The following is a 12,109-nucleotide window of genomic DNA, read 5'->3' as shown; positions in this document are numbered from 1 at the left end:
CAGAGCCTGCTCGGGATTCTCTCTTCCTCTCTCTGCCTTTCCTCTGCTTACACTCTCTCTCAAAGATACACGTATATACTTAAAAAAAAAAATACAGAAGAAAACAAACTGACTACAAAACTTACATAGTATAGAAGAGACACTGTAATGGACGTGAAGGGAATCACTGATCATATTGTGCTGAAAAACATGCTGACCCTGAGGTTGGACTTGATCGTGTCTGACAACTACAAAGCATGCATGCTGGTGCTTCTCTGTCTGTGCCCATGACAGACATGAGTCCACCACAACCCTCTTCCCTAATGGATCTGGTGTGAACTTACAGTCTTTCCTAGCACGGATCTTTCAGCATTTTTCTGGCTGTCATTTGAAATGAGATCTATTTGCCAATAGTGAAGCAGATGATATTTAACATTGAACATCTGAAGCCCAAAAGTCTTGTGATGGCTATACTATCAATCAAAATGTCATGTTGCCAAAAGCCCAGAGGCTGGACTCTTCGAGACAATTACTCATTCATTCAACACATGTTGATCCATCATTGAATATGTGACATTTGTTGTTTGATGTACCAATGAAAAGCCCGACAGAGAAGAGACTTGTATTGATCCAATTCGTAATTTAGCAAACCAACCAGACAGCCATGTTCTTACATTTTATTCTAACCATAACTATGATTAAAATGTGTAGCAATTTTCAAATGTCACCTGAGAAAGATAATGCTAAAATGGGATGCAAGACACAGGTGAACATATTTGAGCTTAATTTACAGACAGATATGTTGTCAGGGTAAGAATAACCATCATGATAATGACATCCTAATGTTTAGAAAGTCCCTGAAACAGGGGTTCCTGGGTGTTTAGTCATTTAAGAGTCTGACTCACGATGTCAGCTCAGGTTATGATCTTGCAGTCTGTGAGTTCGAGCCCCATGTCAGGTTCTGGGCTGACAACACAAAGCCTACTTGGGATTCTCTATCTGCCCCTCTCCCCCTTCATGCTCTCTCTGTCTCTACAATAAAATAATAAATAAAATAAAATAAAATAAAATAAAATAAAATAAAATTTAAAAGTCCCTCAGATAATTGTATCCTGCAAAATCAAATTCACGGTTAACTTTTTTTTTTTCCCTGACAAGGACAGTTTCACTGATGGTTATGCCCATGAAAATGAAAAAGAAAAATGAAGATTGGAAGCTAGCCTTAAAATGTCTGTGTTTGCATTAATGCCTCCATGACATAGGAGGACCTACACTGAGGAAAAACAAGAGATGACATTTATAGTCACAGAAGGGAAACAATATATTCTATAAATAATAAGTTAAAAAAATTTAAATACATCTTTTCTTTTCAGTTACATGTGGTTAATGGGACTCATTTTGGTAAAAGATCATTTTCTTTTACTTGATTTGTAATAAAAGAGCCTTAAACTCACTCCAGAAACTGTGTATTGTTTACAGATGCTGGGACTGTTCAGGCAGCACTCTGCATTAGGGACATGGCTGCTAAATCGAGTTAAATAGTGTGGATTTGAATCTTTGCTCATACAACTTAAGTACACATGAGCCATCAAATCAAGTTATTGACATGCAGCGTCCTCACTGCAGAATGGGTATACTAAGGGTAGTTACTCTCACTTTTCATAAGATTAAACAGAATGCATGCAAAATGCCCAGAAGGCAATCTGACATCTTAGTAGCAGTAAAGGTAGACGGGGTGGCTGATGCTGTTGTTACCTTCATTATAAACATTGTGCTAGCTTGTCTATTACCTGGAAGAAAGGCAGGCTTTATCATCAGCTCCTGGGAAAGAGGATTCAGAGTTGCCTAAGGCAACTAAAAGCAATGAGGCCGTTATATCTAAGCAACTTCTTACGATACATCCATTTGAAAAGTTTAGTCGATGAGTCTATGATTACAAGCCTGGATGGCTAGCAAAGAAAACATGATCTGAAATGATGGAAATACATTACAAATGTAAGTTCTTTGACACTTAAGAATTTTTAAAATATTTTTATTTTGTGCTTCATAAACTCTTCTCTTTTTTTTTTTTTTTTTTTTTTTTTTTACCATTTATTGAAATGCCCCATCAGGCTCTAATGCCTTTAATAGATTCAGGGAAGGTAGTTCATCAGGTGGTAGATGGTCTCACCGGATTGAATACAGTCATAGCCAACACTGGCTGAAATGCCAAAGTCACTGGTAACGCCCTTTTCTGTAGAGAATAATATGTTCCCCAAAGGTTTGGCTCTATGATAACAAGTGAGAAAAAATAGCCACAGATTGCCCAAAAAGATTTAAACGTGTGTTTGTGGGGTGTAGGATTAGCCATACATTCCTAGCCATCATTTGTTATTACTGTGAGTGTGAATTATACTCTTACTCACTCAACTTCCCATGATTTCTGAACACCGCAGTTCTGAGGTAGTCAGTTTTGTAGGGCATAGCATATTTGGGCACTTATGCCATATTGAAACATTTCAGCTTCTCTCTGTACACAGATTTTAATAGCCAAGTTTCTAAGGATTTTATAAGAAACACTTGACTTTCTAACTTTAGATAAACCGAATGCTATTCTAAAAATACTTTGCATGGTCTGACTTAGGTACATTTTGAAGTAAAATCCAATTAAGCTCTCCTAATCAAATAAATGGATTCATTTATGATTTGCTCGAATAGAACCCATGGTGTTATATCACAGCACCAAAGTGAGATTCCTATGGAAAAATATCACTCACTCTTAACTGTTTTAAATTTTTTCACCTTTTAAATGTGCAAAACTAAAGTGCTTATGGTAAACCTGATATAGAATATACAGTCCCAAGTGAATGAGAATTCCTTTTTTTTTTTTTTTTGTATTGTTTATTTCTGAGAGAGAGAGAGAGAGAGAGAGAGAGAGAGAGAGAGAGAGAGAGATAGGACACAGGCAGGGGAGGGGCAGAGAGAGAGGGAGACACAGAATCTGAAGCGGGTTCCAGGCTCTGAGCCGTCAGCACACAGACCCACACGGGGCTCAAACTCATGAACTTTGAGATCATGACCTGAGCTGAAGTCAGACACTTAACTGAGTGAGCCACCCAGGTGCCCTGTGAGTGACCATTTTTAAGAGAATATGAAGGCATCTAAGTCAGGTTTGTTCTGCTTTTGGGAGCTGTATTTTCCCAACATATTTGGTTAACTTTTATCCAATAATTTATCAACCATTTTTCTGCCCCACTCTTTCTCTGTCCTTCTAGAACTTCAATTACAAGTATGTTAAACTGCTTGATATTATCCCATAGGAAATTATTAGGCTGTTGTTGTTGTTTTCTTTTTCCTTTGTTTTCAGACTGGATCCTTTTCAGTGAACTGTCTTCATGGTAACTGACCCTTCTGCCATTTTTAATCTGCAAAGCTTATGTAGCAAAGTTTTTATATCAGATACTATAGTTTTCAATCCAGACAATCCCAGAGTTTCCATCAGATTGTTTTTTTATTATTTTCATTTCTTATGAAGATTCCCTCTCTGTTTATGATGCTAACATACTTTAAGTCCCTGCAGATATACTTTCTTAACGTTTATTTATTTATTTTTGAAAGAAAAAGGGGGATACATGTGTGTGTGTGAGCGTGCAGGGGAGAGCAGAGAAAGAAAGAGAGAGAGAATCTCAAGCAGGATCTGCACTGTCAGCACAGAGCCAGATGTGGGGCTTGAACTCACAAACCGTGAGATCATGACCTGAGCCCAAATCAAGTGTTGGACCCTTAACCGACTGAGCCACCCAGGTGCCCCAAGTGCATGAAGATATTTTAAATTGATGCTTTAAGTCCTTATGCGTTATTTTCAACATTTGGGTCATCTCAGGATCAGATTCTATTTCTATTTGTTTTTTCTTTGCTTGTTTGATTAGGGGTCATGTCATTCTGAGTTATGCATATGTAGTTATTTTTTATTTATGCTGGACATTGTGCACAAAATGATGCATGGATTATGTCCTTCCTTCCAAATGTGCTGGAGTTTGTTCTGGTGGGCTTTTAAACTAATTGTACATCCTTTGGGTGTTGCCATCAGTTTCATTCTTTTTTAGAGGAGATCTATTCAGTCTTAGTCCTACCACGTTTTTGCTCTTAGTTCTAGCATGTTACACTTGTTTTAGGGAATGGTACATATTCATAATGCATGGGGCTTTCTGGGCATCTGTGAAATGTCCCAAGTGCACAGTAAGAGCTCTGACTGGCCAGATGTCCAGTGTTTCTCAGTAGGGTATGACTTCTAGTATCATGGGTCCACTCTCAGCTCTGCAGCAGAAGGTTGTTGTATCAACGGGTCTCACCTGTTCTCATCTGCCTGACCGTGACCCAAGTCACCCAGTGAACGTCCACCAGACTTATGGGGCTCTCCCATTTTCAGCCAGCCATTCTCAGATTCCATGTTCTGTAAGTTCTGTTTCAGTAGCCTAGAACAATTTCTGTTGCATCACCTCACCAAGCCACCATACCACCTGAGTTCCACTTTCCGACTGTGCAGTAAGAAAAATATACCAGGAGATTATGGGCTCACCTCACAGATTCCTTTTCTCCTATGGAACACAGTCATGCACTGTCTGTTGTTTAATAAGATAAATGTCTCACATATTTTGTTGTTTTATAGTTGTCCCCAGAAAGAAGGCTAGCCTACTGGCATTCAACACGTCATGGAGTAAAGTGGATCTCTTGTTTAATTTTAATAATCTTCAAATATATACTGGACAGACAATTCCCAGGCATAGTATAGAGGGAAAAGGTTTAGACGAAGCGTAAATGTAGGTTACGGAAGTCATGTACAACTTTGAGGTACCATATTATAGAGTAGAAAATACTCTGGTTTGGGTGAGAAAGATGTGCTGTCATGCCAATTGTAATATTCAAATTCTCCAAGAGAGGGGGAAACTGAGAACATTGTGTCTGAGTAACACTGTGTCTACTAATTTAGAGTCACATACTTTAGTCAATACAGGGAAGTGTCATCCTGTGGCCCACAGTGGCAGGTGGCATCCCACCATTACTATTCAATCATATTTGAGTTAAATCAACTTCTTTAGGGCCTAATCTTAATATTTACAGTGACTCGATATTTACGCTAACTTAATATTATGCTAACTTGATTGTGAGAAGGTGATTTGCAATAAAAAAAATACCTTGGGTTATTATATACACACATCTCTTTACCTAGATATAGATACCTCTAGGATAATCTATTACTCTGATGAGATTATATGCACACATATACATATGCATACACATATATAAGGTATATATATTCACATATACACGTACATATATAGGATTGCACTTCCTATATGATTTTATCAGATTATAAGTAATAGTCTGATTATATCAATACATATATATTATTTTCTATTATTCTATATAATACATATAACAAATATATTATTCTATATATTAAATGAGACATGAGCAGATACCAGCGTACATGGCACAGAGAAAATGAAGATGAAGAAAACTTGGTTTATATTTCTGGTACTGATATTGTTTCAGTTTATTCAAGTCGGTCAAATTATATAGCAAGTGTTTCATTCATGTAAAGATGGATATTTAATTTGTGTACTCATTTTAGACTCAAACATTAAGTAGCTGAGAAGTTTGTATGAAAAAAGCCCCTACATTTGTAACATTTAAAGTCTTATCTGTCTGAATTCTAAGTCAGTTACTTTCTGGGCTCTAAACAAACTTGTGATACCACACCCCACCTTGGCTGAAGGCAGGAATCGCCAATACTTGGCATGGGGAGGTATGCATGGTGTTTCTACTGGAATTACCGAGGCATCCTGCCATGTCCACTTACGCCTCTCAAATACTGACACAGAGAAAATTCTCTCCAAAATATGATGCACAAAATCTGCCAGGTTCTTTCAGAATACCTGCTTTGGACAGGGGCCACCAAGAGATGGGAAATAAGATGTGACGTGAAGACTATCTCGGCCCACAGAAGTTACGGTCAGGGATTGACACCCTTCTACTCACTGTTCCTTTTCCCGAGCTGCTCATTACCAGCAACCACACAATGCCACCAAATCCCACAGAGATTATTATCAGAAGATCAGAAACCTCTTCTAGGTTATAAACATTCAAAAGGCAAGCATCTGGGTTAGATGACCTGTTGAGCACTCAGAACATCTCCATACACCCAGCCATGAGTTTGGATGATCCCCTTACACAAGTTGGAGGAAAGTAGTGTAGTGACACAAAGGTTCCATCTCTAGGATGTCTGTGGAAATCACTGGCCGTTTTAGAATGAATTACATGGTTCCAAGTGCACAGGTTGACTTTCAGGCTGGACCGTACTCACCTTCACAGACGGGCTGCAGTCCTGACCATGAGCCATTGAGCAAACACGTCCGCTCAGGAGAGCCCCTCAGCTGATAACCCATCTCACAGGAGAAACGGAGAAGGCTCTTGGCCTTGAGTTCATCTCCAAGCCGGGATCCATGCGCTGGGGTCCCCGGATCCCCACAAAATCCAGGATCATTTCCTATTGAACGCAGACACAAATGGTAATACAGAATTCTGTTAGACTTGTTTACCACAGCTGCTAAGTTTAAGGAGAGTGCAAAGTCACTCAAGTGCATTACAGTCATACTGCATTCTGGAGATCTTCTAAGAAAGACTTTCTCGATTGTAGCACAAAAGTGGAGAACATGAAGAAATTGTTCCCATGTGAGTAAACAAGCTAGCTTATTAAAATGCAGTATGACAACAGTTTATATTCTCTGGAAGAAGTAAAATCCTGGGAATGATGAACGCAGGGATTGTCCACTGGATGCATCAGTACAGAAAATGAAAGGGAAATGGGACTAAGTTGTATTGTGTAAAAACCAATCAAATGAGAGGTTTGGTTCTTCTCAATTATGTCCAGAGCTGCTGATTCACTGACTTTTATTTATTTACTTAAGAATTATTCATGAAAGAATTAAGATGACGTTTTCAAAGGGGGTTGATGGAATTATCAATTTCCGAGACAGGAAAGATGTGGAAGAACTGAAAGGAGGTACGGAGAAGGAATCAAGAATGACCAGGGACAAACTGAGTCCAGGTAGGCAGGCCTCTTGGCCAAGGTGAAAAAGAACTCCCGGGACTCCCACAGGAGGAAATGGGAAGTGACTGGCACTTGAAGGTATCGATGAAGATTGGAGATGACCAGATGGCACACGGGCGTGTCTGTACCATGACACCACATCGTAAGCAATTCCTCACCTGTACAGTGGGGTAGTGCCCCACTCCAGTGACTATCCTCTTGACACACTCTAGTGCTGTTGCCTACAAGATTCCGGCTCCCTTTGCACGCGTAGTGAACTACAGCACCATATGTAAACAGTTCTCCAGTTAGGATAGCATTGGCAGGAACCCCTGGGTGTCCACATGATATAGCTTAGGAAAAAAAATTAAAATAAATGATTACATCAGTCCCGTTGAAGTGCTTACATTGGTAAGTCTCCCATACAGACACCCATACAGACATCACCTATAAAATGAAAAGAGCCTAAATATACTGGCAAATGCCTGCAGTGCCCCATAAATGGAAAATACCATGTCCCAGATGACAGTCCCCCACCTAAATATCCATATATTACTGAACACAAGGAAAGGGTCTGTCAGTGAATCTTGTTTTAGCTTTGTTTTATCTTAAGGTAGTTTTGCTTAAGATAAAAATGTCCATGTAGGCTTTCAAAGAGAAAGTCACTCTACCTACATTTTTTCTCCACCTGCCTTTAACTTTATTAAAAAATAAAATCAGTATTATATTATACAAAATGTTACAAGTTACCTAGATTCCTGAAAACTATTTCCATGTAACTCTACAAGTATATGACTATTACTATGACAACCTTATACTGGCTTCTGGGGAGAAAACTCTGTTGTATCTGCTTACTCTTCCAGTCTGTGGATCCAGGAAGACCCTTTTAACAATTTTCCTTGGAATAGGTGGTGGTCTAACATGTTGAATTAGTAGTAATAATAAATTAGCGATTAACTTTCCCTCAGTATATTCTATACAATAATTTCAGCCTTCCCGTTCATTTCTTTAAAATGATGCCAAGTCAGGCCTATAATCCACTCATAAATTATCCTTAAAAAGGAAAATTCCAGAATCCAGATTAATGTAGGCTAGTGAAGATTTAGCTCTCCTTTTCTGTTAAAGTCCCAGCTTCGGATTAACAGTGGACAAATTTTGTGCGGCACACAACTCTGGCAGGACTCAGGCTACAGACAAATTATTCAAAGCCCACTGATTTGACACCCGAGCGTCACTGCATTTGATCACTGGCAACCCAAAAGTGATATCAACCAGAGAGGTAGATTTAAAAGGCGGAAACACATTAGGCATCCCCTGAGTCACATTCGCCCTTATATCGATATGGTCTTACGCTGACATCCATTCATTGGTGAACAAGATTCTATCTAGATGGAGTCCTAAAAGGAAGCTAATTAGGGCTGAATTAGTAAACGGTTGGCAAATGACCAGTTCCAGGTGAAATTAAAAGAGAAAAAAAAAGCAGCGAAACAATAGCAGTAACAAGAGAGATGAAGCTTAGCAGCTGTAGCCCAAGTACAAGCAAATGGCCCCTCGGAGAACCTGTATCCCCAGGCTCATGGTAATTCCGACTGTTAATGACAGCAAGCGGTGGGAACCAGCCACCCAGGAGGATGAGAGTCACTTACAACCTAGTTCCTGGAGATCTGGAGCACACTGGCATCATTACAAAAACTAATGGAAGTCTCACATCAACCGGGAAGATGCGAAAGAAATGTTTGGGGAGGCAGAGACAGAAAAACTAATTTCTCTGAAAAATTCCCGTGTGTGGAGGCCTAGAAAACCAGAAAGCATCCAAAATATGATGAAGATTGTAATCAATTTATAGATGCATTTTTGAGCGTATGAAGCTGTGCATTTGATTTTGAAAGAAGTCACGCTTTCTCCATAGAAACTAATTCTCTCATTACAATTAGAATTCGAGACAAGTTTCCATGTAGATTGGGAGGGTTGTGAGGGACACTGAATTACAGGAAAAACGATCTCCAGGACTAATTTATTCTAAAAATGTACTAAAAACGCTATAATGCAAGAGGTAAGACAGATTATCACTTTTTTTTCGGTAAATTCAATTTAAGATGTAATTGTCATTTCCCACATCCTCTATGCACATAAAATGAATACGAAGAAGATGACATTTTGATTTTAAGGACTGTTTTGTTTCCGAATGATTTTTAAAAGGCCAAAAAGACCCCTTTTCCTAAACTGTCAGACTGTTTGAAAAAGAGGATGTCTTTAAGCTAATGGACAATATGGTCTATCAAGTTAAAAGAAGGTAAGACTGAAAGCTATTTGGGGAAAATGTATTCTTGTTCATCTACATGGTCTAAAAATACTGATAATGTCGTGAGAGGGGCCACATAATGATGACCTATAATTGTGTCTGCCTAGAAATACTGCCTCCGTTCTTTAGGGCAATATGCTTTCCTCTTAACCATATGGGTCAGGAGGAGGATACGGTCAAGAATCTATCGTCCTTATTGTAATAAGCAAACACAGACTCAGAATGAGTCCAACCGCTGCCCCAAACACTGGCTCTGCTTCCTTCTGAAGCTGGTGTCAGAATTTGCTTATGTCCCCTCTCCTTTTGTGACCCTTGAACTTGTCTGAGTTGCATTTTGTGATTTCTGGCCAATCAATAAAGATATCATAATAACTTACACAATCTGTAAAGACTTATTTTTTTTTTTTCTTTTCTCTTTTGTTCTGCTCATGGTCTTACAGGGCTCTGTGGCACAAGAATCCAAGATACCCCTCACTTACTCAAACACTTGGGTAAAGACCGATCCCATAAGCCATTCGCCGTACAGGTTAAGGCAGAAGATCCCAACAAGTAGAATCCCTTCTTGCAATGATACATGATACTCATTCCGTATTCAAAACTCTCAGGGAAATTCTGTTGCCCATGACGAATGGCGTTTTCCACAAAGCCTGGATCTGAGCAGTTCACCACTAGGGGAAAAAGAAAAAGTTACACATCATTTAGATACACTTATAAGCAAAACAGATCTGCAAAGAGGCCCCACTCATCATTTTAGAAAGGCTGGAAGATGACACCATCACAGCTGAGGTTTATCATAAATGTTCTTCCCTTGACAAATTCTACTTACTGCTGGGGGCCAATATGCTTCAAAAACTGTCAAGCAATGTACCTGCTACTACGGCAGTTTTTACAACACGAGACCGATTCCCCGTATTTATTTCCTGATAACAGACTTCTTCAATATCAAGTCTAAAAACGGTTTTCGTGGTTAAGATTTTATGTCAGGAAAATGTTAAAACAGAACCCACCGAAATTAGTTTAAATATTTTTACTCGCATGTAATGTTTCAGGACAGTCGGTGACACGCTAATCCCTCCCCCCCACCCCCTGCCAGCATTAATTAATGCTTCAGTATGTGTGCCTAAAGTAATTTCTGCTATATGTGGAATGCAAACAAAAATGACAATTCTTCCATCAACGCTTAATAGAAATGTAAATCAAGCCAGCCTCTGATTTCAGCCTCTTCCCCCTTTAGAAACAGCCCCGCAGTGAAACAGTCCGCTGTGGCACTCAGGACATGCTCTGGTTAATCCAAATGGCACTCTATTAGCCTGAATGCCTGTTGGCATCTGTAAGGGAATTAGCAATGTGCTTTCGCAGGTGCAGAGGAAAAGAAAGAACCCCTGATTATCTCGGGCTTTGACCCACCACACCAGTGAATGACACAGCTGCCGTGAAAGCTGCACTCTCTCCAGATATTTCTGGCTCAGAAAGGGGCTGTTGAACTAATTCTCAGGCAGTCGGTGCACGTCACGGGTCCCAGTGCCTGGGGGCAAAGCCTTTCCTTATCTGTGCATTTGATTTCCGCTTGGTAGTAAGCAAGGTGGAGGGCAGAATGGACAATTACAAAGACCTTTTTGAGCGCTGTCACATCGTAGTCTATGCTTTTTAGAACAGTCCTGAGTTGAGAGAAGAAAGACTCAAGTTCTCCCGAGCCAAAAAAGCCTGTGTGTATGGAGCACGGCAAACACCACACGCTAAAATTATAACCGGACCCACTGACATAGCGGGGATTAACCTCCTGGAGAAAGTCTAACGTACTAGAAAGACTGATGATTTTTTATAACCTGGCATTTCGAGTTGTGTGTCCAGCCCAGGAGACAGAGATAGTTTGCTAGCGATACACCTTCATAAGCAGCAAAGTGCTTCCCTGGCCGGCATGCCGCAGACACTCTGTGTTCCCGTTCCCGTCCACGTTCCTCTCGGCAGCCAGTCCGAAACATGGCATCAGGGTCTTCCGTCGTGGACGGAGTGAGCCAGGTCCCGGACGCCTCCGCCAGGACACCCAGCAGATCCCCAGTGCTTCACAGGACTCCGCACGCCCTGGTTGAGCTCCTACTTTTTTCTTCTGTACTTTCGTGTTTTGCCCCGGCTTTCTTCGGTATAGGCCAATCGCGTGGTGGATGAGAAACAGGAAATGTACAGAGCAACTGCCATGCGGGGTCCAGAGCTCAACAGAAGGACCCAGCTGGAGATGAGAACACGGAGAAGAGGGAGGCCATTGGCAGAGAGGTAGTAATTAGTGATGCTGAGATCCCAACTGCCTCCTTCTCTCTGCAGGCCAAGGGATGGGCTGTTGTCTGAGTTCCTCCGTGGCCAGAGGACGAGGATTTAGATTACTCGACTTTCATGCCCAACGGCTTTGAAACCCTGGGCTTGGTTTCTCCCCGATGGCCCCTCTTGCCCATGTGGAGGAGAGACAGGAGTGCCCTCATTACCAGCAGCCACTGTGGGACTTGGGCTGCACAGAATCGTCTAGAAGGAGCACCAGAGTGCTGAGTCCCAGGCACCTTCCCTTTCTTTCACCCACTTCATCACCCTTCAAAGGTGCTTCACTTTATGAAGAAGTAAAAATGCTTCACAATGATCATCGTTGCCTGAGCGCCAATGGAGAAAACTGAATTGTTCCTTATGTTGTAAGAGTTACGTCTACAAAACCCTATATCTGCTCGTACATTTCTTCGGTCTTGTCCTATCACATCATTCCTGGGCAGCTG

General features: G+C 40.6%; 1 protein-coding gene across 3 annotated transcripts in view; it reads right to left on the bottom strand.

Annotated features, from left to right (window-relative positions):
• The window catches only part of CSMD1 (CUB and Sushi multiple domains 1), a 2,002,273-nt gene that overhangs the window by 34,124 nt on the left and 1,956,040 nt on the right, over positions 1-12,109 (bottom strand). For all 3 annotated transcript variants that reach the window (XM_078445226.2, XM_078445227.2, XM_078445228.2), the window contains 3 exons: positions 9,833-10,021; positions 7,231-7,404; positions 6,326-6,508 (listed from right to left, as the gene is read on the bottom strand). In XM_078445226.2, the coding sequence (XP_078301352.2) occupies positions 6,326-6,508; positions 7,231-7,404; positions 9,833-10,021 (546 nt within the window). The remainder of the gene's footprint in view (positions 1-6,325; positions 6,509-7,230; positions 7,405-9,832; positions 10,022-12,109) is intronic.

Source organism: Panthera onca, chromosome B1 (genome assembly GCF_046562875.1).
Source record: "Panthera onca isolate mPanOnc1 chromosome B1, mPanOnc1 haplotype 2, whole genome shotgun sequence".
NCBI classification, from domain to species: domain Eukaryota; kingdom Metazoa; phylum Chordata; class Mammalia; order Carnivora; family Felidae; genus Panthera; species Panthera onca.
This window is presented reverse-complemented; position numbering and strand designations above follow the sequence as displayed.